The sequence below is a fragment of the Microcaecilia unicolor genome, chromosome 4 (assembly GCF_901765095.1).
Source record: "Microcaecilia unicolor chromosome 4, aMicUni1.1, whole genome shotgun sequence".
NCBI classification, from domain to species: Eukaryota; Metazoa; Chordata; class Amphibia; order Gymnophiona; family Siphonopidae; genus Microcaecilia; species Microcaecilia unicolor.
This window is the reverse complement of record NC_044034.1, coordinates 45,802,374-45,829,005: the sequence shown is the minus strand read 5'-3', so window position 1 is coordinate 45,829,005 and position 26,632 is coordinate 45,802,374. Positions and strand designations below refer to the sequence as shown.

General features: G+C 46.3%; 1 protein-coding gene across 5 annotated transcripts in view; it reads right to left on the bottom strand.

Annotated features, from left to right (window-relative positions):
- The window catches only part of AMOTL1 (angiomotin like 1), a 257,734-nt gene that overhangs the window by 104,446 nt on the left and 126,656 nt on the right, over nt 1-26,632 (bottom strand). For all 5 annotated transcript variants that reach the window (XM_030200208.1, XM_030200209.1, XM_030200211.1 and 2 more), the window contains one exon: nt 25,050-25,338. In XM_030200208.1, coding sequence (XP_030056068.1) covers nt 25,050-25,338 — 289 coding nt within the window. The remainder of the gene's footprint in view (nt 1-25,049; nt 25,339-26,632) is intronic.

The following is a 26,632-nucleotide window of genomic DNA, read 5'->3' as shown; positions in this document are numbered from 1 at the left end:
GGGAGGGAGCGAGCCGTGGTGCTTGGGTGGGAGGGTGGGAGGCCTGCCTGGTGCTTGGGTGGGTGCATGGGAGGCTTGGTGCTTGGGTGGGAGTGCTGGGTGGGTGGATGGCCTGGGGCCTGGTGCTGGGTGGGAGGGAGGGAGGCTTGGGTGCTTGGGTGGCCTGGTGCTTGGGTGGGAGGCCTGGTGCTTGGGTGGGAGTGCTGGGTGGGTGCATGGCCTGGTGCTTGGGTGGGAGGGAGGGAGGCTTGGGTGCTTGTGTGGGAGGCCTGGTGCTTGGGTGGGAGTGCTGGGTGGGTGCATGGTCTGGTGCTTGGGTGGGAGGGAGGGAGGCCTGGTGCTGGGTGGCAGACCTGGTGCTGGGTGCTGGGCGGGTGGCCTGGTGCTGGGTGGGAGGGAGGCCTGCCGCTGGGAGGGCAGGGGGAGAGGAGGGTGGCTGGACATGGGCGGCTGGAGGGAGAGGAGAGTGGCTGGACATGGGTGGCTGGAGGGGAGAGGAGGGTGGCTGGACATTTGAGGCTGGAGGGGAGAGGAGGGTGGCTGGACATGGATGGAGGGCAAGAAATGAAGAAGAAAGGAGGAAAGTAAAGAAATAAATGGAAAGGAAGCCCTGGAAACGGAGTTAAGAGAACAGATAGAGAGCAGCAGAATCAGCGACTAGGACCAATATGGATAGAAAAACAAAATCACCAGACAACAAAGGTAGAAAAAATCATTTTATTTTCATTTTAGTGTTTGGAATATGTCCAATTTGAGAATTTACATCTGCTGTCTTATTTTGCACTGGGTATACTGGAGCTGTAATAACTTACAGAAATGATTTATAATGAAAGAAAATCATGTTTTTTTTCTCCTATACTAGTATAATATTTTCAATGATGTCTGTTTATATGCGCCATGGCTGGCATAAGGGGGTATGGCTATCATAGGGGTGGAGTCATATGTGGTGACCCCGCCCATAATGAGTACCGGCACTTCGCGATGAGTAATTAGATTTTGGGTTGCTGTTTGGGCACTCGGTCTCTGAAAGGTTCGCCATCACTGGGCTAGACTAAATAGATCTAGGATGTAAAAAAGATAATCAACCATAATTAAAAATTAATTAACCTTCATTATCAAAATAAAAATGTAGTCTCGAAATAGTAACTGCATTAAATCACTTCCGTATAATATACTTGTTAAAAAGAAAAAAGTCTTCAGTCCCTTCTTAAAGAGACTATAAGTGGGCAAATGCCTTAATTACAAAAAAAAAAAACAGGGAGTCCCACAAGCTAGCTGCCTGGCAAGCAAATAAACTGGTAAATATCTTCTTAGAAAATCCCTCAAGGACTGGGGAAAGTAAATAAAGATGAATTTCGTGAAATGTAGGATTGTCCAGTGGTTGAATAATGGACTAGAGAAAGCATGCTTTGTGGAATCAAGCCATAAGTGATCTTAATAGGCATCCCATCTTATACAGCATCCTCGCTTCTATAGGGAGGTCTAAATACACAATGTTACAATAATCTAATTTACTATGAATCAGAAGATTGTACAACCAATTTAAACAAATCTCCTGGGGAGATATCTCCTAATACTTCTTAGTTTTCACATGACACAAAAGGAACTCCATACAAGTGAATTAACTTGGTGTTCCATAGATAATTTATCACTTATCACAACTCCCAAATTTTTAATTGAGCGATCCAGTGAATAAGATATCTCATCAATAGTAAGATTAGAATCCTTTATTTGGTTTTGCTTCACCCCCCAGCAACAATTGTTTTCCCTATTTAATTTAAGATAGTGAGAAGTCATCCAATTTGTAATAATATAGAAACACTGAGATACAGTAATTTAAATCAGCAAGCACAGGGAAAACTATAGCTATTTCTTCCGCAAACATATAAACCGAATATCCTTCTTCCTCCAAATGTCTGCCCAAAGATGACATAAGCACATTAAGTAGTACTGGTGATAACAGAGATCCCTGAGGTACACCTGAAGGTGCAGACCAACTGTCCAATGACACTTCTTGCATCTTAACCCGATATACTACTACTACTACTATTTAGCATTTCTATAGCGCTACAAGGCATACGCAGCGCTGCACAAACATAGATATAATCTACTAACCAAAAAACCTCCGAACCAAGAGAGAACCTTACCAGTTACCTTCAAGCCAACAAAAACTTCCACCAACACTTCATGATCCACTAGATCATATGCACTGGAAAGATCCAGCTGCATGACAAGAACCCTTTTATCCCTTACTCAACAGTTGTCTAATATGATTCATAAGTGTTACTAACAATGTTTCTGTACTGTAATGATCAGCATGAAACCCAAATTCTGAGGCATGTAATAACTCAAAATGGTCCGGGTAGGCTACCAATTTTTTAGTCACTAAAGCCTCCATAATTTTTACAAAACAAGGAATTGAGGCTACAGGTCTACAATTAACAGTATCAGACTTAAAAAGTGATTTTTTTTTTTACAGAAAACTCTTCTGAGAAAATTCCAGAAGTGAAAGAATCTTCAATCCAATGTAGTAAGACATCTTTAAATACCTTGGGCATTGTTTTAATTAAATAGGTAGGACAATTATCAAAATGGCAGTGTGAATTTGCAAACTTTACATGCAAAGTATCCAAATTCTCTGACTCGACCTTGGAGAAATTGTTCCAACATCGATCTGCTGGCCAACCATCTTTATATACAGTGTCATAGCTAAATCTATGTATATTGTCAGTGCAAGCATGCAATACCTCAAAGTGTCTGAATTTTCCTTTGGAAATAGTGAGCCAGATGATTTGCAGTAGGAAGCACTTCTGATTTCCCACAAATACGTGTTGTGTCCATCAAACTATTCACTGTCCGAAAAAGCTTACCCACCATCGAAATATCTCTAGTAATAATATGAGAATAATAGCCATTATTGATGCTAAAAAGGAATTTCTTGTAAATATCTATAGCCTTCCTCAAATTAGACTTATTTAAATTTGATTTCTCCCTTTTCCATACTTTCTCTAACAACCTACATTTATGTTTTAGTTTTGATAAGGTAGCTGTATATCACTTATTACCAACCTTCTTAATCTTCTTATCAAAACTAGGAGCTACTTTATCTAGTACAACTAAGCTATGTTGATTCCAGTTATTCAACCAAGTAATCTGATCCTTCTCCAAAGATGGAATTTGAGAGATAATTTCCCTCCAAAACTGAGTTTGATCTGTCTTTCGTCTGTAAGATCTCATCACTGGAATAGATAATAAATTCTTCACATTTTTACATGAAGCTGATAACCAGTTGACAGTAAATGAGGCCAAAAAATGATCAGACTACTTGGTTCCAAGTTGGTGTAGACAAAGTAATTTCCCCAGAAGGATTGCAGGTATGAGTTATAAGATCTAGGCAATGCTCCTTTTCATGTGTAGATTGTGGACTAAACAATTTGAGATCCAAGTTATCTAAAAATAACCTTAGTTCATCCACATTTACATTATCCAATAATTCCAAATGTAAATTTACATCTCCCATGTGGATAAAGGTGAGCCGGTTGATATTGTGTATCTGGATTTTCAAAAGGCGTTTGACAAAGTACCTCATGAAAAAGACTCCAGAAGAAATTGGAGAGTCATGGGATTGGAGGTAGTGTCCTATTGTGGATTAAAAACTGGTTAAAAGATAGAAAACAGAGAGTAATGTTAAATGGTCAGTATTCTCAATGGAGAAGGGTAGATAGTGGGGTTCTCCAGGGGTCTGTGCTGGGACCGCTGCTTTTTAACATATTTACAAAATCATCTAGAGATGGGAGTAACTAGTGAGGTAATTAAATTTGCTGATGACACAAAGTTATTCAAAGTTGTTAAATCGCAAGATGATTGTGAAAAATTACAAGAAGACCTTGCGAGACTGGGAGACTGGGCGTCTAAATGGCAGATGACGTTTAATGTGAGCAAGTGCAAAGTGATGCATGTGGGGAAAAAGGAAACCAAATTATAGCTACATAATGCAAGGTTCCACGTTAGGAGTCACCGACCAAGAAAGAGATCTTGGCGTCGTTGTTGATGAACTTTGAAATCCTCTGCTCAGTGTGCTGTGGCGGCTAAGAAAGCAAATAGAATGTTAGGTATTATTAGGAAAGGAATGGAAAACAAAAGTGAGGATATTATAATGCCTTTGTATCAGTCCATGGTGCGACCACATCTCGAATATTGTGTTCAATTCTGGTCACTGCATCTCAAAAAAGATATAGTGGAATTAGAAAAGATACAGAGAAGGGCGACGAAAATGATAAAGGGGATGGGACGACTTCCCTATGAGGAAAAGCTGCAGTGTCTAGGGCTCTTCAGCTTGGAGAAGAGATGGCTGAGGGGAGATATGATAGATGTCTATAAAATAATGAGTGGAGTGGAATGGGTAGACGTGAATCGTTTGTTTACTATTTCCAAAAATACTAGGCATGAGAGGAAGCTACAAAGTAGTAAATTTAATACCAATCAGAGAAAATGTTTCTTCACTCAACGTGAAATTAAACTCTAGAATTCGTTGCCACAGAATGTGGTAAAGGCGGTTAGCTTAGTGGGGTTTAAAAAGGGTCTGAACAGCTTCCTAAAGGAAAAGTCCATAGACCATTATTAAATTGACTGAGAAAATCCACTGCTTATTTCTGGGATAAGCAGCATAAAATGTATTGAGCTCTTTTGGGATCTTGCCAGGTATTTGTGACCTGGATTGGCCACTGTTTGAAACAGGATGCTGGGCTTGATGGACCTTGGTCTGTCCCAGTGTGGAAATATTTATGTACTTATGAATTTAATTAATTTTTCCCTATAAAATAATAAAAATCCTCTTTGGCACTCAACCAATTTCCTGGAGGGCAGTAAAATAAAACGCAATTCAAAGAACCCGTTCGTAAAGAATTGCATACTTTACAATACAAAATCTCTAACGATGGTGAGATAAAAGATTCTTCTAATATGATATTTAAAAGAATCTCTCTATACAGGGCATCCAAGATGACAGATGCATGACTGCAATGTGCTCTACTCTGACCTGTACCTGCTCTTTTTCCCTGATATTTTCCTCTTGGATTAGTTTATATGATTTTTCAGCCTATATGGGTAAAAGAAGAGGTCAGACTCGTACCTACCCCACAGACAAGCCTGTCTTGGCAGCTGTAGGACCAATGGACTGCTTTGCGGTGAGCTATTTAACCGGTGCTAGGGTGTCGATGCAGGGTGAAGCGAGGAGAGATGCTTGCCTTGCTTGACTCGGATACCACCTTCAGCATGGAACTAAGAGACCTGTTGCAAAATCCAGCCATGTTCGCGGTGGAGAAGGGAGGTGCATCACAGCTGGGAGAAGTGGCCAGTGCCTCTCATGCAGGGTCTGATTGCATGGCAGTTCTGGCCATGGAGGGTGCCACGGCAAGAGTGCCGATGGTGGGGATATCGGTCCCTATCAACAGGAAAGGCTCAAAGCTTGCTGACGAGCCTTTACCAGCATCTGTTGTTAGAAGAATTTCATAAGCTGACTTTGCTGGACAAACCAAAATTAATTATCTTGGATGTTATTTGGGAGGCTTTAAGAAAGTTGGATACTTCTCTATCAAATACATTGAAATTAATGGCCTCCTAATCCTTAGTGGTTCAGAGGGCATTGGCTGAAGTTCAGCAGAAAGTTTCATCTATGGAAAAAGATTTGAGCTCTACTAAAAAAGAGGTTAATACAGTTTCTGACTCACATAATGCATTGGTTAAAAATAATGTGATAATCTATCGCAAGTTGGAAAACCTGGAAAATTCAATACGGAAGATAAAACTTTGCGATTTGTGAATTTTCCCAAAGTTGCCTCTGTGGCTCCATTGTTAACTCTTAAACGTTACTTTTTTGAAATGTTGAAAATCCCAGAACAAGCGTATACTCCTATATTGAAGGCATATTATTTGCTATTAGAAGTTAAACCTTCTGATCAAGATATTGTGCCTGGGACGGATGCCTGATTTGATGAACTGAATGTAACTCAGATTATTACAGGAGAAGATCTAGAAGCAGTTCCAGCAACTTTGATAGTAAATTTTGTATTAGAATCTGATAGAGACTGGGTGCTATGTTTATTCTTTAAGAAGAGAGAGAGGAAATATTTTTGAACTGCTTAGTTCAAGTGTTTCCCAAAGTGGCTCGTGCCACTCAAAAGAGATGTAAACTGTTTCTTCAGATGAGAACTAGGATTTTGCAACTGGGTGAATTATTTTGGTTTAATTTTCCATGTAAACATGTAATTAAATGAGTCAGTTAGATATACTTTTTATGAACCAGTTCGCTAAATGCTTTTATGTTATCAAAAAGAAATAGCTCTTTGGGGGGTAATGGGAATGCCTACTATTTATTTATTTGTTACATTTGTATCCCACATTTTCCCACCTATTTGTAGGCTCAATGTGGCTTACATAGTACCGGAGAGGTGTTTGCAGAGAACAAATACAAAGTGATGTAGTGGTAAAATAAAGTTCATGTGGCATAACCACATTAGGGAAACGTACAACGGAAGAGTTGAGTTTTGTCCATTACGTACTTTAGGTTTGTTGTGTTGCAGGGATCAGGCATTTAAGTTGGATCGGTGGGGTATGCCTTTTTTGAAAAAGTTAGTTTTTAGTGATTTCTGGAAGTTTAGGTGGTCGTACGTCGTTTTCAAGGCTTTTGGCAATGCATTCCACAATTGTCTACTTATGTAGGAAAAGCTGGATACGTAAGTCGATTTGTATTTAAGTCCTTTACAGCTTGGGTAGTGCAGATTTAGATGTGTTCGTGCTGATTCTGATGTGTTTCTAGTTGGTAGGTCGATCAAGTCTGTCACGTATCCCGGGGCTTCACCGTAGATAATTCTGTGGACCAGGGTACAGATTTTGAAGGTAATGCGCTCTTTAATTGGGAGCCAGTGCAGTTTTTCGCGAAGGGGTTTTGCACTTTCAAATCGCGTTTTTCCAAATATAAGCCTAGCTGCTGTGTTTTCAGCAGTCTGGAGTTTCTTTAAGGTTTGTTCTTTGCATCCTGCATAAATTCCATTGCAGTAGTCTACGTGGCTTAAGCACCATTGATTGTATCAAGTTGCGAAATGTTTCCCTCGGGAAGAATTGACATCTACTCCTTGAGATACAGAATTGTGCTCATTATTGTATGCATGTTAGTATATGCTATGAGAAGGAAGAGGCTGTCCTACCCTGGTTAGGCCCCTAAAGGGCGCTGTTCCCCTAAAATGTCTAGGGAGAAGGGCTGGGTGAGTCACTAAAGGGAGCCAGTAAGGGGTGTATAGCAGGAGGTCGCTAGGACCGAGGAGAGTCCTGGGGATAGAAACAGGTGCAGCAGGTTATGGGCTAGGTCCTGTTTGGTCATTAACCACTTAATACCCCAACTGAGTGTGAGGGATGAGGAGAGCTAGCAGCTGAAGAAGAGTGCTGGTAGCTGAAGCAGGAGGATCCCCATGAGAAGTACTGGCTGAGCCCTTTGGACTGGTGGTGAACTGTGTGCAAAGCAAGGAAGCTGGCTGGGGTAAGAAGGCCCTAGAGTGTCAGGTATAAGAACTGTATGTTACAAGGAAGGACTGGGTGTCCAGGCACTTAAGCTGGAAGATTGAACTGAGTAGGAAGAACTGTTTAAGCTGGAAGAACTGTTTAAGCTTGTAAAAGTGTTTTAAGCTGGAAGAAGTGTGCCCCAGGAAGCGGGAATAAAAGATTTGTATGAGAAATATCTTGTGGGTGAGACATGACTATGTTTGCCTTTTGAGAAGCAGGTCACCCTGAGCAGAAAGGGGCAATAGACTAATTTGCATAAAATCTGCATACTGAGAACCAGCTCACCCTGAGTGAAAGAGGGACCTGGGATCCTGAGGTGGGAGCTTCATCTTCACAGTAGCCTCATCTTCACAATGTATATGTGGATATATTTGCTTATCTATATATACATATATATATATTTAGTTTTTCCTAGAATTGTGCTTTGGATACCTATCTCTCTTTTGTAGATTGTTATGGATGAATGTATATGTATTTCTCTTTGAATGTGATGTATTTGCTTGCTAATTGTAATTATTTCATCTTGTTTCCTGTACCAAGTGTTTTTTCTTGGTGTAATATTTAAATTTACTTATAAAAATAAAGTAAAAAAAAAAAAAAAACCTTTATACAATATCCCAAGCCTACCACCTCTTTTCCCCCTGTCAAGATAAGGACAAAAACTTATATCCCAAAGGGCACAGATCATTCAATATAGGATCGGTATCTAAAGCTAACCATGTTTCAGTGAAGAAAACAAATCCTGGCTGATCTCAAACTATCCAATTTCTGATTAATTCAACTTTGTTACTCAAGGAACGAGCATTCACATAATATGCAGGTATAGGGAGAAATTCAGAGCTCTGCCTATAGTTTAAAGGAATCTGCTAAAGACATATACCGGACTCTTCTTCCCCCTTTCCCTCCCTAAGTTCCCCCCAATTGTACCTACCATACATGAACCTCATTCTACCACAATATCACTTTGCATTCATTCACACTATGTATTTATTCAGACCGGAATCGGCTAACACTGCTAACGGTTATATGTAAGCCACATTGAGCCTGCAAAAATGTGGGAAATGTGGGATAAAAATGTAACAAGTAATAATAATAATTAAGATATTATAATCTTTGTCTATAAGGACGCTGTTTCCTATCTCTAATCAACATGTCTATAGACTGTGGAATATATTGGGAATAGTCTAAGATATAATAACCTGATTGCTTAATAGAAAAACTAAATGCATATTGCTCCAAGAACAGTAATGCTGGTAAACCCCAAGCCCCTAACTCTACCTTCTCATTTATCCAAACCAAAAGTAGAAACAAGAATACATAAAACCAAACCAACCCATCCTAACCTCAAAAAAGCAAAATTTACACATAGAAGTAAATATATGACCCAAAACAGATTAACATAATATACATCACCACTTCAGGCACCATGCAAAAGCGTGCACTAAGGAGCACGCATTTGGCTTGTTCCTAAGGCACAGCAATGCGTCGCTGGGCGCAGCGGTTTAAATGTCCCAACAGGCTTGCATGTAAGTGCATAAAGTTAGGACAGAAAAAAGGTTGTCCTAAATTTATGTGCTGAGTTAACCAGGCACCACGCATGCCCCGGCACAGAATATAGGGAATTTACTTACCTGTGGCAGGTATTCTCTGAGTCTAAAGAGAATCCACGTACGTGGAGAACTCAATAGATCCCACGGCACGTAAAGTGTAAACAAAAAGGTGGGAATATGAGCCAGGCTATCCAATAATTGGACCTGAAGTTAAGTTTAAAATAAACAAAATGTATTATTTGTTTGAATATTATTAAATTTTGTTTATTTTGTTTACAGGTATTCTCTGAGGACAGAAGGCCACTTATTCTCACATATGGGTGACATCATCCATGGCGCCTAGTATGGAAATGCTATTTCTTTAAAAGCTCTAGGCAGTGCTCCCACCACGCATGTGTGGGTGCCTTCCCGCCCGACTCGCGACTGTGGGACTAATTACTACAATAACATAGCTACAGGAGACAACTCCAAGGGGAGGTGGAAGGGGATGTGAGAATAAGTGGCCTGCTGTCCTTGGAGAATAGCTGCCACAGGTAAATAAAATGCTCATCGCCAAGGACAAGCAGGTCAGCTAATTCTCACATGTGAGAATCCCTAGCTACCAGGCACATCGAAAACAACATTAGGACAATAGCAACTTGCAACAGCAGTTCAAAAAAGTCACTTAACTTGAAAACATATATATATATATATGTACTGTTGTGAAGGTGAAGCCTTGAACAGAATAAAATGGCCCAGGAGGATGGAATTGGATTCCAGACCACAAACAAATTCTGCAGAACTGTCTGACCAAACAGACTGTTGCGTTGGGTATCCTGCTCAAAGCAATAATGGAATGTGAATGTGTGGACTGAAAACCACATCGCAGTCTTGAAAAATTTGTTCAATAGAGGCTTATTTCAAGTGGAGTACCAATGCCCCAATGGCTCTGACATTGTGAGCCTTGACATGACCCTCCAGAGTCAGCCTAGCTTGGGCATAAGTAAAATATATGCAATCTGCTAGCCAATTGAAAATTGTGTGTTTACCGATGGCACCCCCCATCCTGTTGGGATGAAAAGGGAAAGGGAGGGAAATAGGAGTTGATATACCACCTTTTTGTGGTAGTTTGCAACTACATTCAAAGCGGTGTACATATATACAGGTACTTATTTTGTACCTGGGGCAATGGAGGGTTAAGTGACTTGCCCACAGTCACGAGGAGCTGCAGTGGGAATTGAACCCAGTTCCCCAGGATCAAAGTCCGCTGCACTAACCACTAGGCTACTCCTCCACTAAAGGTGGGTGGACTTTCTATAGGGCTTAGTTCGCGCCAGGTAAAAGGCCAATGCTCATTTACAGTCCAAGGTATGCAGTGTGATTTCGCCAGGATGGGCATGAGGTTTGGGAAAGAATGTTGGAAGGATGATTGACTGATTCAGATGCAACTCCGACCCTTCCTTAGGAAGGAACTTAGGGTGCGTGCTGAGAACTACTCTATTGTGATGAAATTTAGTATAAGGTGAATCCACTACTAGGGTCTGAAGGTCACTGACCTGTGAGCTGAAGTAACTGCCACCAAAAACAAGACCTTACAGGTCAAGTACTTCAGAGGATAGGAATCGAGTGGCTCAAAAGGAGCTTTCATCAGCTGGGTAAGGATGACATTAAGGTCCCATGACACCAGCAGAGGTTTGACAGGAACTCTGTGACAAGCAAATCTCGCAGGAATTGAATAACCAGAGACTGTCCAGAGAAGGACTTACCCTCTACACAGTGATGGAAAGCATCAATTGCACTGAGGTGAACCCTTACAGAGTTGGTCTTACAACCATAAGAGAGGTATAGAAGGTATTCAAGCAGGTTCTATGTAGGGCACGTAAATGGATCTGGGGCCTTGCCCTCATACCAGACGGCAAACTTCCTCCATTTGAAAGAAAATAACATCTCTTAGTGGAATCTTTCCTGGAAGCCAGCAAAACCTTGGAGACACCCTTCAGGAGATTCAAGGAAGCAAATTTTAAGCTCTCAACATCCAGGCTGCAAAGGCGAAAGACTGGAAACTGGGATGCAGAAGATATGATTCTGCATGATGAGGGCTGGAAAACAATCCAATCTCCATGGTTCTTCGGAGGATAACGCCGGAAGAAGAGGGAACCATATCTGCCTGGGCTAATATGGGGTGATCAGGATCATGGTTCCCCAGTCTTGCCTGAGTTTCAGCAAAGTTTTCCCGACAAGAGGAATGGGATGTTATGCATACAGAAGATGTGTCCCCCAATGCAGGAGGAAGGCATCCAATGCTAGTCTGTCATGTGACCTGAAACAGAAGCAATAATGAGGAACTTTGTGATTGTAAGGAATGGCAAAGAGATCTACTTATGGACAACAGTCACATGGACTGACCTGTTACGCGGTTGCATAATCCTGCTCAGTCTGTCTGCCAGGCTGTTGGACTTCCCTGCCAGGTAAGTAGCTCTGAGAACTATCCTGTTCTGGATAGCCTAGCTCCACATACCGACAACATCCCGACACACAGCGTATGATCCTGTACCTCTCCCCCCCACACCATTGCTGTGGAGATCTGTCTCCTCAGCTGACCAAATACCTTCAGTGTGAAGCCCATCTATATAAGCCCCCACCCCAACTAGGATGTATCCATTGTCAGCACCTTTTGGTGCTGAGAAATTTGGAATGGAAGACCCAAGGTCAGATTGCTTAGAATTGTCCATCAGAAGAGGGACTGAGTCAGTTCAGGGTTGCTTGAATGACATCCGCTAGGCTCCCCAAGGTTTGACACCAATAGGAAGCCAAGGAAGTGACATGCACAGTGGAGGCCATGTGGTCTAGAAACCTCAATATCTGCCAAGCTATGACCTACTGTCTGGTGCAAAACTGAATGGCAAGCGAACCAGATTGTCTGCTCGTGGCACAGGAAGGAAAGTTCACACCTCTATGGTATCTCGCAGGGCTCCTATAAACTCCAATTGTTGAACAGGGAGCAGATGGAACTTGGGGTAGTTTAAAATGAACCCTAGTAGCTCTAGCACCCACATAGTTCTCTGCATAGACTCCTCAGCACCTTCCTTCAACGTGCTCTTCACTAGTTAATCGTCCAGGTAGGGAAACACATGGACTCCCAGTCTGCATAGCAACACTGCGACTACTGCTAGACATTTAGTAAAAACCCTGGGAGCTGATGCGAGAACTCGGTACTGGAACTGATATGTCCCCACTCAAAATCTGAGATACATTCTGTTGCATGGAAGAATTGTGATATGCAGGTAGGCATCCTTTAAGTCCAGAAAGCATACCCAATCTTGTTCTTGAATCGTTGGAGAATGGTGCCCAGGGAAACTATACTGAACTTTTCTTTGACCAGATATTTGTTCAGGACCCTTAGGCTCAGGATGGAATGCATCCCCCCATGTCTTTTTTGGAACAAGGAAGTATTTGGAATAGAATCCCAGCCCTTTTTCTCCTGGTGGAACGTGTTTGACCACATGGGCCTTGAGAAGGGTGGCGAGTTCCTCTACAAGTACCTCCCTGATGTGAGAGCTGATGAAAGTTGCTCTTGGGGGGGGGGGGGGGGGGTGCAATTTGGTGGTCTCATTCACCAGTGAAATCATAATTAAGATGGACTATTTGAAGTACCCACCAATCAGAGGTTATAAGGGGCAACCTTTCTTGGAAAAAACTCAGCCTCCCTCTGACCAGAAGGTCATCCGGCACAGAAACTTTTACTGCGAGTATGCTCTGCTGGAGCCAGCTGGGCCTTTGCTTTGACCGTGGAGCCAGCTGGGCCTTTAGTGAATGCTATTGCTGAACAGGTTGAGTAGGGCAATAAGAAGGAGTGTACCTATGCCTCCAAGAGTAGTAGGAACCTCACTTCGACTTGCCCAAAAACCTCCTAAAAGAAGAAGGCGCAGAAGGCATCCACGAGGAGAGAGTGTCGATGGCATCAGTGTGTTTCTTAATGATGTCTGTGACCTTTTCCACCTTCTCTCCAAAAAGGTAAGTGGCATCCGCAAATCTTTACTGGACCGCTGGAACTAAGTCAGAGACGTGCAATGATGAGAGTCTGCACATTGCTAAACTTTGTGCAGAGATCCTGGAGACAACATCAAAGGTATCATATGCGCCCTTGGCCATAAATCTGTGACAAGCCTTCTGCTGCTTGATCAACTGGCGAAGAGATTCGGACTGCTCCAGGGAGACAGAATCAACTAAATCAGTCATACTACATACCAAGGAGTGCAAGTAAAGGCTCATATAGAGCTGGTATGACTGAATATGGGAAATGAGCATTGAGGCTTAATATGTCTTATGCCCAAATGAGTCCAAGGTTTGAACTTCGCTGTCTGGGGGCATAAAAGCAAAACCTCTGGAACTTCTAGCCCATTTGAGCATGGATTCCACCACCAGAGAATTATGATACATGGAGGTGTATTTTCAAAGCACTTAGACTTACAAAGTTACTTATAGGGGCATAATCGAATGCGAACGCCCATCTCCATGGGCGTCTATGTCCGAGAACGGGTACGTGAAGGGGCGGGACAGACCGTATTTTCGAAAAAAATGGGCGCCCATCTTTTTTTTCGATAATACAGTTTGTGCCGGGCAAATGCATCGGATTTGTGCGGATTTGAGCTGGGCGGTTTCGTTTTTCAGCGATAATGGAAACCGAAGGCGCCCAGCTCAAAAACGAACAAATCCAAGGCACTGGGTCGTGGGAGGGGCCAGGATTCATAGTGCACTGGTCCCTCTCACATGCCAGGACACCAGCCGGGCACCCTAGGGGGCACTTGTAAAAAGTAAAAAAAAAAAAAAAAAAGTTAAATACCTCTCAAGTCCATAGCTTCCTTCCCTTGGGTGCTGAGCCCCCCAAAACCCACTGTCCACAACTCTACACCATTACCATAGCACTTATGGCTGAAGGGGGGCACCTATATGTGGGTACAGTGGATTTTGGGGTTTTTTGGAGGGCTCAACATTAACCACCACAAGTGTAACAGGTAGGGGGGGGGATGGGCCTGGGTCCACCTGCCTGAAGTCCACTGCACCCACTAACAACTGCTCCAGGGACCTGCATACTGCTGTGATGGAGCTGGGTATGACATTTGAGGCTGGCATACAGGCTGGAAAAAAAGTTGTTAAAGTTGTTTTTTTATGCTGGGAGGGGGTTAGTGACCACTGGGGGAGTCAGGGGTGGTGATCCCCGATTCCCTCCGGTGGTCATCTGGTCATGGAGGGCACTTTTTTGGGACTTGTTTGTGAAAAAAAAGGGTCCAAAAAAGTGACCTAAATTCTCGCTAAAAATTACCATTTTTTTCGATTATTGGCCGAAGGCGTCCATCTCTGCTCGGCCGATAAACACGCCCCAATCCTGCCTTCACCACGCCTCCGACACGCCCCCGTCAACTTTGTTCATTCCCGCGACGGAGTGCAGTTGAAGGCGCCTAAAATCGGCTTTCGATTATACCGATTTGGGTGGCTTTGTGCTCCCATCTCCCGATTTGGGTCGAAATCTAGGCGCCCATCACTTTCGAAAATAAGGCCGTTAGTAACCTATAGAACTTTGTACGTCTAAGTGCTTTGAAAATGAGCCCCATGGTGTCAGTTTTCTTAGTGAAGATTGAGACAGACAGAGGGGACTCCCAATTCTTCACCTACAGGGCTTTTTTTGAAGGGGTACTGAGTACCGGTACCTTTTTCATTGTCTGCTAAAATTGATCCATGGTCTCCAAGTTTTAATGAAAGAGCTTAGGCCCTACACACCAATTCTGCGACTGGTTGCAGGGGTCTGGCTATTGTAGGGTGGGTCCCTCAGTGATCACCCCACCCCTGAAGGGTGACCTGGCATTTGAGTACCAGCACCTTTTTCGCTAGAAAAAACACACTGCCTGAACATCACATAAGATCAGTGGTGTGCTGGTAAATTTTTAACAACAGGCTCTCTCCCCGGTCCACCTTGGCGCCCCCCCCCCCCCCCGTCCACCACTGCGCCCCCCCCCCCCCCCGTCCACCTCTGCACCCCCCCCCCCCGGTCCAACTCTGCGCCCCCCAAAATTGCAGAGCTGGCTATAGCCAGTGGGGGGGGGGGGGGGGGGGCAATGCATTACTCTCGCCAGGAAAAAAAAAATTAAATGATCCCAGGTTCCAATCTAATTCATGTTTAATGTGGGATAAAATGCCATAAATAAGTAAATAAATATAAACTTTTAATGTTGAGCACCTGATTCTCAAAGTGAACATATTCCAAACACTATAATGAAAATAAAATGATTTTTTCTACCTTTGTTGTCTGGTGACTGTTTTTCTGATCATGCTGGCCCAGTATCCAATTCTGCTGCTATCTGTCCTCCTAACTCCGTTTCCAGGGCTTCCTTTCCATTTATTTCTTTTACTTTCCTCCTTTTTTCTTCATTTCTGGTCCTCAGCTTCTGCCTATTTTCTTCATCCATGTGCAGTTTTTCTCCTTTCTTCCTTTTCCCTTATCTTATCTCCTTCCTCACTCTTCCCTCCCCTCCATCTATGTCCAGCATTTATTCTCTCTCCCCTCCTCTCCCCCTGCCCTCCATTCACCCATGGCCAGCGACCCTTCTCTCCCCTGCCCTCCATCCACCCATGGCCAGCAGCTCCCTTTTCTCTCCCCTGCCCTCCATCCACCCATGGCCAGCAGCTCCCTTTTCTCTCCCCTGCCCTCCATCCACCCATGGCCAGCAGCTCCCTTTTCTCTCCCCTGCCCTCCATCCACCCATGGCCAGCAGCTCCCTTTTCTCTCCCCTGCCCTCCATCCACCCATGGCCAGCAGCTCCCTTCTCTCCCCTGCCACCCCCTCCCGACTTGTTCGCAAATTCTCCTGCTTCCTCCCTCCCTCCCGATCAGGTCCCTCACCGACCCTACCTTGGCCATCAAATTCTTCGGGGCAGGCAGTGTTGCCTGCCCGCTGCCATCGCTGACTTTCCTCCGCCGCCCGATCGCGCTTCAAAATGGCCGCCGAGACTTACAGAAGTCTCGCGAGGCCGCCTCTGGAAGTCTCGGCGGCCATTTTTAAAGCGCAAACAGGCGGCGGAGGAAAGTCAGCGATAGCAGCGGGCAGGCAACACTGCCTGCCCCGAAGAATTCGATAGTCAAGGTAGGATCTGTGAGGGACCGGATCCGGAGGGCGGAGGGAGGGAGAGCCGGCTCGCCCTTTCTAACAACCGGCTCGCAAGTCCGGCCAAAATTTAACAACCGGATCTTGCGAGCCGCAGCGAGCCGGCTCCAGCACACCACTGCATAAGATCTTAGTCAAAGCCTCTCTAGATGGAGAGTCATAGTCCAGGACCTCGAGCATCTCAGCCCTGGCCTCATCGTCTATCTCCAACTTAATTGGGATCATAGTCGCCATCTCCTTCACAAAAGCAGGGAAGGAGAGATTCTCTGGCAAAGATTTTTGTCTCTCTTCTGGTGGAAAGGGGTCTGATGGAATACCATAGGAATCCTCCTCTTAGAAGTACCCTGGATCATCACCAGACACCCATGAACGGTCCATTTTGGAATCGACAAATAACTTCACATGGGAGGGCTGAGACAGTCTCTGCCTTGGGTACGAGGAACCATGTTCCTGCCTGGAACAGCACCAAGATACAGGCTCTACTCGACTCCAGGGAAGCTCCTCCACCGCCATTTAGGGAGTACCCGCATGGGCAGCATCAACATCAATACCACACAGGGTACCAGCATTGGTGACCTCACCACAGGCTAGGGCCCTGTGAGGCAGGTGTTAGAATCATTGCTGGTGCAAGCACCTCCGATGCCAATGAGCTCTGCTGTAAAAGCCCTGAAAAGTGCTCTTGGAGCATGGCCCAGATCCTCTCATCGAGGGTGACATTGGTAAAGGCATTGATTCGGAGACAGCCTGCTGAATTGTTGGTGTTGACTCAAGTACTGGGTCCCAGCTACTTGGAGACCTGTGCAAAGGTATCTCTTCAATAGAAGGGGAGTGCCCCTACCGGCTCTGGCACTTCTCGGGTACTGATTCTCTCAGTGCCCCAGTACTCCTGGCACCATCATCAAGGGGGATCGGTGCTTGTGCTTCTTGGACTTCGCCGGATACTGAGCATCGACATCCCTTGATGCCAACGAGGATGATGTTGAATCCTCCTGTCTCCTCGGTGTCGAGTCCCATGTTGACTGCATAGCGGCCAGTGTTGAGACAGGTGGAGATCTACTCAATGTGTGTCCATTTCCAATGTCTGATAGAGGTCTAGTAGCTGTAGGGACTGATGTTCCTATTGACAGTGCAAGCGCCAACATTGATGTTGATGCCAGCATCAACAAATCGGACTTGGCTCCAAAAATGTTCTCTTTTTGAGCCCCTCTGGATTTCTGTGTTCTTTCTTGCATATGCAAACAAAGAATACAGTTAGAAGAATTACTGTCTGGCCCCAAACACTGGATACAACAGGAATGAGTATCAGTCCCAGAGTTGGTCCGATTGCACAAAGCACAGTGCTTAAAGCCACTGAGAACCTTTGATGACATAGAAGAGAAAACAGCCGTGGCTAAATCAAATGACTCTATGGTGATGTAAAAATGAGACATCATCAAGAAAAAAAATGGATAGTACCTGGCCAATGCTCAGACCTAAGATGGCCTTGTGAGCCTGAAAAAAATAAAGAAAACTTAAAACAAGCGAAAATAACTAAGAAAATAAGGGAGGAAAAAAGGAAACAAATCCCAAATGGGAAAGAAATAACAAAATTCTCTATCCCTCATGAGGGAAGGCAAAAGTAACGATTGAAAAAATATGATGCTGAGAGGGGATGCAAAAACATTGTCTTCCCCTCACCACAGATGAAAATATACTCATTGGTCCTGCACTCGCAAGTCAGGTGGGAAGGCACTCACACATGTGTGGTGGGAGCGCTGCCTCGAGCTTTTAAAGAAACAGTATCCTATGAAGTGTTTCCACACCAAGAGCAATGAATAGTGTCACCCACACATGTGAGAGTTAGCTGGTCTGCTTGTCCTCGGAAAGCCAAGGTTAGATTGGGCCACTGCTAGAAACAACTTACAAGTTACTTACCACTGTGAGCAGAATATTATCCCCTGTATGTTCAGGAGACTTCTTTTCTTTCTTGAACGCTGTCTGATTTTTTTTTTTTTGCCCTGTAAGATCCTCTTTATAAATCAGTAGGCCTTAGAAGCAGACAAGGTAGAACAAAGTGTTTCAATATGATTATCTGTCCAGTGATCTATCTAACGTGCTTTGCTGAAGGTAAAATTATGTATAATCATACCTGATAATTTTCTTTCCATTAATCATAGCTGATCAATCCATAGACTGGTGGGTTGTGTCCATCTACCAGCAGGTGGAGATAGAGAGCAAACTTTTGCCTCCCTATATGTGGTCATGTGCTGCCGGAAACTCCTCAGTATGTCGATATCAAAGCTCCATCCGCAGGACTCAGCACTTAGAGAATTACACCCACGAAGGGACACTCTGCCCAGCTCACCACCGCCGAAACGGGGGAGGGGAATTAACCCAGCTCATCCCCACACAAGTGGGGGAGGGGAATCCGTCCAGCTCATCCCCGCGGAGCGGGGGAGGGACACCACACCCGCCGATGCGGGGGGATCTGGCTTATCCTGCAACCGCAACCGCGGGAGGAGCTGACTGACCCGAACACCGCCGAAGCGGGAGGGGTACAAAACTGCCCTACAGCCGCACGAAGCGGGAGGGAGTGCCGGCAGAATTATAAGTCTCAATCCAGCCCCGTAAAACGGAGGGGAGAGGAATGCAGCAGCTCACTGTAACACAAACTCGTCTTAACTCTTGAAGAATCCAAGTGAAAAAACTTGAACACGAAGTCTTTCTGAAGTAACTGAAGAGTAAACTTGAACCTGAAATGCAACCAGAATAAAACAATACAGATATCTGGGAGGGGCTATGGATTGATCAGCTATGATTAATGGAAAGAAAATTATCAGGTATGATTATACATAATTTTACCTTCCATATCATCAAGCTGATCAATCCATAGACTGGTGGGATGTACCGAAGCAGTACTCACCCAGGGCGGGACATAGAAATCCCTGACCGCAACACTGAAGCTCCAAACCGGGCCTCCGCCCGAGCAGCCACAGTCAAGCGGTAATGCTTGGAGAATGTATGGGCCGAAGCCCAAGTTGCCGCCTTGCATATCTCTTCCAAGGAGACGGAACCGGCCTCTGCCATCGAGGCCGCCTGAGCTCTTGTGGAGTGAGCCTTCAGCTGGATAGGCGGCACCTTCCCTGCGGCCACATAAGCCGCTGCAATGGCTTCCTTGACCCATCTTGCCACTGTAGGCTTAGCAGCCTGCAGACCCCTACGAGGACCTGCAAACAGGACAAACAGATGATCCGATTTCCGGAAATCATTGGTCACTTCCAAGTATCTGATGATGACTCGTCTCACATCCAGATATTTAAGAGCAGAGTACTCCTCTGGGTAGTCCTCCCTACGAAAGGAAGGGAGACAGAGCTGCTGATTCACATGGAAGCGAGAAACAATCTTGGGCAGAAAGGAAGGCACTGTGCGAATAGTCACTCCTGCCTCAGTGAACTGCAGAAAAGGCTCTCGACATGAGAGCGCCTGGAGCTCGGAAACTCTTCTGGCTGAAGTGATAGCCACCAAAAAGACTGCTTTCAACGTCAGGTCTTTCAGAGATGCCCTCGACAAGGGTTCAAACGGCGGCTTCTGCAATGCTCTTAGCACCAGGTTGAGATTCCACGCAGGCACCACTGAGTGCAGAGGAGGGCGCAGGTGATTAACTCCCCTGAGAAAGCGCACCACATCTGGCTGGGAAGCCAGGGAAGCACCCTTCAGGCGGCCCCTGAAGCAAGCCAGAGCCGCTACCTGGACCTTAAGGGAACTGAGCGACAGGCCTTTGTCCAGACCTTCTTGCAGGAACGCCAACACTGAAGAAATTGGAGCAGTGAAGGGAGAAAGTGAGCCTGCTTCACACCACGCTGCAAAGATACGCCAAACCCTGGCGTAAGCAGTAGAAGTAGAGCGTTTCCTCGCTCTCAGCATAGTGGCGATAACCTTGTCTGAGAAGCCCTTCTTCCTCAGACGCTGCCGCTCAATAGCCAGGCCGTAAGACCAAAGGGGGAGGGATCCTCCATCACCACGGGACCCTGATGTAACAGGCCCTGCTCCACTGGCAGCCGCAGAGGATCGTCGATTGAGAGCCTGATCAAGTCCGCATACCAGGGACGTCTGGGCCAATCCGGACCCACCAGGATTATCCTGCCGGGATGTCTTGCCACCCGGTCTAGGACCCTGCCCAACATGGGCCAGGGTGGGAACACATAGAGAAGCTCTTGTGTCGGCCATTGTTGGAGAAGAGCATCTACTCCCAGGGATCGAGGGTCCCGTCCTCTGCTGAAGAAGCGCGGCACTTGGCAATTGGCCGATGACGCCATCAGATCTAGGCTCGGCTGGCCCCAGCGCTTCGTGATGTCCAAGAACGCCTGAGCAGATAGCTGCCACTCTCCGGGCTCCAAGGTATGGCGACTGAGAAAGTCCGCCTTGACATTCATGACTCCGGCAATGTGGGCCGCTGACAGCTGTTCCAGGTTCGCTTCCGCCCACTGGCATAGACTCATAGCCTCCTTGGCTAGAGGGGCGCTCTTGGTACCTCCCTGGCGGTTGACATAGGCCACAGCCGTGGCATTGTCCGACAGTACCCGTACAGGCTTCAGCACCAGTACCGGGATGAACTCCAAAAGCGCCAACCGAATGGCTCTGAGTTCCAGGAGGTTGATAGACCACTTCGCCTCTGCAGGAGACCAGAGCCCCTGCGCTGTCCTTCCCAAGCAGTGGGCTCCCCAGCCCGACAATGAGGCGTCCGTCGTGACGACAATCCACTCTGGGGTCACCAGAGGCATTCCTGCAGACAACTTGTCTGCCTGCATCCACCAGCTCAGCGCCTTGCGCACTGCTGGATCCAAGGGAAGACGCACCGCATAATCCTCCGACATCGGAGTCCAGCGCTGCAGCAGAGAGTGTTGTAGTGGTCTCATATGAGCCCTGGCCCAGGGCACTACTTCCATCGTGGCCGTCATAGAGCCCAACAGCTGCACATAGTCCCAAGCCCGAAGAGGAGAGGCTACCAGGAACTGGTCCACCTGAGCCTGAAGTTTGACAATCCGATTGTCTGGCAGGAACACTCTGCCCACTTGGGTGTCGAATCGAACTCCCAGATACTCCAGGGACTGAGTCGGGCGCAGCTGGCTCTTCTCCCAGTTGATGATCCATCCCAGGGAGCTCAAAAGAGCAACTACCCGGTCCACAGCTTTGCCGCACTCTGCATAAGAGGGGGCTCGGATCAACCAGTCGTCCAGATAAGGATGGACTTGTACTCCTTCCTTTCGCAGGAAGGCCGCTATGACCACCATTACTTTGGAAAAGGTCCGCGGAGCAGTAGCCAACCCGAACGGGAGGGCTCTGAACTGGAAGTGTCGGCCCAGGACTGCAAAACGCAGAAAGCGTTGATGAGGAGGCCAGATGGGAATATGCAGGTACGCTTCCTTGATGTCCAAGGAAGCCAGGTACTCCCCTGCCTTCACTGCCGCTATAACAGAGCGGAGAGTCTCCATGCGAAAGTGCCGCACTTTCAAGGCCCGATTGACCCCTTTGAGGTCGAGGATAGGCCGGACAGAACCTCCTTTCTTTGGTACCACAAAGTAAATGGAGTAACGCCCCTTGCCAAGCTGACTTTCTGGCACCGGAACGACCGCACCCAGGCGGATCAGATTGTCCAAAGTCTGCTGCACTGCCACAGCTTTGACCGGAGACTTGCAGGGAGAGAGTACAAACCCGTCTCTTAAGGGTCGGCAGAACTCTAGCTTGTAGCCGTCTCTGATGACTTCCAGCACCCAAGCGTCTGAAGTTATTGTGGTCCACTCGCCCAGAAACGAGGACAGCCGTCCTCCAATCTGCACTGGGGCGTGGACCAAGACCCCGTCATTGGGTACGAGACCCTGGGGGAGGACCGGAGGGAGCACCTCCGGGACGGCGGTCTCTGCGAAAGGAACGCTGCTTGGGGGAGAAATGCCTCTTAAAGGAAGAGGGGGCAGAAGAACCCGACCTGCCCGGGCGGTACCGACGGGCTTCCTGAAACCGTCCTCTGGAGGTACCGGGACGAGCACTAGCCCGAGCCCTGACCTCTGGTAACTTCTTGCCCTTAGATGTGCCGAGATCGGTCACGATTTTGTCCAGCTCGACCCCAAAGAGCAGCTTGCCTTTAAAAGGCAACCTAGCCAGGCGGGATTTAGAGGCGTGGTCAGCAGACCAATGTTTCAGCCAAAGCCACCGCCGCGCAGAGACTGTCTGAGCCATGCCTTTAGCTGAGGCTCTCAAGACATCATACAGCAAGTCTGCCACATAGGCTAAGCCCGATTCCAGGGCTGGCCAATCATCCCTCAAGGAATGATCCGAGGGGGAAGCCCGCTGCACCATAGTCAGGCACGCCCTGGCCACATAGGAGCCGCAAACTGAGGCCTGCAAACTTAAAGCAGCCGCCTCAAAGGACGACCTTAAGGCCGCCTCCAATCTCCTGTCTTGGGCGTCCTTTAGGGCCGTGCCACCTTCCACCGGCAATGCCGTTTTCTTAGTCACCGCAGTGATTAAAGAATCCACGGTAGGCCACAGATAGGCCTCACGTTCACTCACAGCCAAAGGATAGAGGCGGGACATAGCCCTAGCCACTTTAAGGCTCGCTTCTGGGACATCCCATTGAGCCGAAATTAAGGTGTGCATGGCATCATGCACGTGGAAGGTTCTAGGCGGGCGCTTCGTCCCCAGCATAATGGCAGAGCCAACAGGGGCTGAGGGAGAGACGTCCTCCGGAGAGGAAATCTTCAAAGTGTCCATGGCCTGTAACAACAGGTTGGGCAAATCCTCTGGGCGAAAAAGCCGCGCTGCAGAGGGGTCATCCGCTCCATCCGAGCGGGGATCCGTCTCCTCCAAGGAATCCGCAAAGGACCGTTGGGAGACCTCAGACACGCTGCCCTCATCTACATCGGAGGAGACAAATTCCTCCAAGGCCTGGGAATCAACCCGAGGGCGTTTACCTCTGGGAACCTCAACCTCTTTACCAGACGAGGGAGCGGGGGCAGCGTTGTGCATGAGGAAGGCCTGATGCAGCAGCAAAACAAACTCGGGGGAGAAACCCCCCAGACTGTGCACTTCCGCAGCCTGGGCAACAGCCCTAGGCGCACTCTCAACCGGCGCTCGCAACAGCGGGGGAGAGGCCTGCTGCGCATCCAAAATGGCGTCCGGCGCGAAACTCCGCGAAGGAGCCGCGCGGGAAGAACGGCTCTTAACTTTAGCCGCTTCTGTGCCGTCGCCCAAATTAAGGGCGTTCATGGCATTAATGTCTCCAACCTCAAGGGCGGCCCAAGACGAAGCCGTCCGAGCCGCGTGGCCGGCCAAAATGGCGGAGGCGAGGAGCGGGGGATGGGCGTTTATGGCGGGAAAAACCGCCACGCCGGAGGAAGGACCGGGACACTCATCGGTCACGAAACTGCCACCCAACAAGGGCGAATCAGGCTTTAAGACCCCCGCATCCCCTCTAGAAGCGCTCAAGCGACCCGGGGAGCGACCCTTTGCGCCCTCGCCCTCCGACGCCATGTGCCACGAGGAGAAGAATCGGGGAACCCCCGCCCGCTATAAAAAGGTAAAATTACCTGCTGTCCGCTCCGAGTTGTAACGACCTGGTGTCCCAGTGAGTAGCTGCAATAGACGCTTAAATAAACATCGAAATAAACGCCTTTAAGGACGTTTAAAATTTTTTTTTTTTTTTTTTTTAACGGAGCCAGCGGGAGGGGGGAGAAAAGGAGGGACCTGGCACCACCAGGTTTGCACTTGCTCAAAAGAGCCCTCAACCCCAGGCACTCAACAAAACCTAAAAATTAGGCTTGGAGGCCTAGCCAGAGCTGCTGCTGCTGTGTGTGACCACCACCTGCTGAGATAGAGAACATACTGAGGAGTTTCCGGCAGCACATGACCACATATAGGGAGGCAAAAGTTTGCTCTCTATCTCCACCTGCTGGTAGATGGACACAACCCACCAGTCTATGGATTGATCAGCTTGATGATATGGAAGCTGCATTTTTTTGTGGCATCTTTTTAAAACCTGTCTTTCACACAACCTCTATGGTGACAACATTTTGGAGCACTATGCAAAGGTTAACAGATGAGTCTGAGACAGACTGACTTCAGAAGTCCAAAAAGACAACTCTAGTTGCCTAAGAGCATAAAATAACATCTCGCAGGTCAAAATTCTGACTGCTACAGGCTTTTTATGCCCAGATATTCAGTGTCAGACCATACCCATATACAGGCGCTGAATATCTGGGCATTGGACAGCCACGGCTGTTATCCAGGCACTAGTGATTTTCAGACCAGTATCCGGATAAAGTTAGGACAGTCCTTTTGCTGTCCTATATGGATAGTTACCAAGATAATGGACTGAAAATTGCCACTAATCAAGTAACCCAGTTCAGTCCAAACTCCATTCCTGGAATGCCCCAGAACTACCCAGAGAGTGCTGAGGCAGTCTGACCAGATTTTCAGTGCTACTATCCAGATAAACACCACTGAATATCTGGGTATGACCCTGTCAGTGGAACATGCAGGTAGGAGGCGCTCTTACTCAGATAAGCCCTGTGAATATTGCCCCTTCACATACCAAATTATAATCAGGACTACTTAAGACAATTTTATATTTGCTAGCCATAATGTGCTACTATCTATATAGACCCAAATGTTTATACTAATTGAATACCAACCACATAGAGTCTGACAGCACAGAAGTTCACACTCCTCAAGAAACCAACCTGCTGGTGTACTTCACATGTTCCTTCATCTTGTTGAAGAAAACACAAGCCAAGCCCTTAACAACTCTTCGCACCAAGGATTTCATATACCTTTTGGAGTTTGTCTGTTTTTTCGTAATGCTCCTCTAACTGCTGGCGCAGCATGCGGTTGTCCTTTGATAAAACCTCCACCATCTGCTGCGCACGCTCTACAATGGCAAATGCATCTGGTGGAAGCTGCTGGCCGAGTGGCATGGCAGGTGGAGGTTGAGTTGCTACAGTCACTGGTTGAGATGGCAAGGGTGCAGAAAGCAGTGGGCCAGTTACTGAAGAAGCCTGGGAGGACATAGGACTGTGATGTTGTGTTGGCAATGACTGAAAAGGCAAGTGCCATTGGCGACTACAAAAAAAGAAATAAAACACAAAAAGAATAATTAGATCATCAGAAAATTGCTGGATGTAGGAATTATCAGAGGATACTGATATCAACAATATGTAAGCCATTTAACATTTGGATGCATTTTCAAGCCTGTAGCAAAAATCCAAAACAAAGTCTGTCCAGTATTCAGTGCAATTTAACTGGTCAGGAATGGCTCCTGGCCAGTTAAATACCACTTAATCGGCTAAGCACTAATATTCAGCGTGAGATAGCCGGTTATCTCCGCTGAATATTAGTGCTTACTGCATAGTGGCTAACTGGCTATATCACGTGAAATAATTGGTGAGCTAAGAATATTCAGCGCTTCACCAGCTCAGTTTAGTAGCCAAATAGGACCATCTAAATAGCAGTCCTATCTTTGGCCGCTATAAACTTAACCGGTCAGTGCAGAATATTAACTTGGCCAGTTAAGTTTAAGCCGGCCAAAAAAAAAAAAAACCAACACAGTTATTCAGCGCTGGTCACTGGAACAAACGAAGTTTTAACTTACAAAAGCTAATGAGAAGTTCTGAGAGAAGAGGACATTTCTCTGGTAAGAGAACACTATTTTGCTCTGTGCTTTGGGAACGTACAGATTGGGGTTTAAACGAGGAATTGTAAGTTATTGATAGGCAGAATAAAAAAAAAAGAAAGAAAAGAAAAAGAAAACTTTATCAACTAGTCTCTATACCATTCCCCCCCCCCTAGTTTTAAAACTAGAACTTTGTACCACAGAATAAACAGATAGCCTCTAGCAGGCACAGCAGGACCTAGTTTAGTCTTAGAGAAATTTAAAACAGAGAGAGAGAGAGAGAGAGAGAGAGAGAGAGAGAGAGAGAGAGAGAGAGAGAGAGAGAGAGAATTATTAATTAGTTTCCATAGTGCTCAAATTCTGCCCTAAAAGACAGATATTTTCTATTCTTTGGCTGCTAGAGAGGTAGCACTGCAACTGATCTGAATTAGGTGTTAATTAAGGTCTGAGGAAGTAGAATATTTGCAAAGGTTACTGAGGGAAATCTGATTACTGAGTTAGCTTCAAGGGGTTTGTTTGAAACAGTCCCCTTAGAATCAAAACTATATAGAGAAGAAAGGTCCCACTTAACTTTCTTTCTGAGAAGTTCTGAGAGAAGAGGACACTTCTCTGGTAAGAGAACTTTATTTTGCTTTATGCTTTGTGAACTTAAAGACTGGGGTAAAGGAGGAATTATAGGTTATTGATAGGCAGAAAAAAAAAAGAAAAGAAAAAGCAAACTTTATCAACTAGTTTCTATACCCT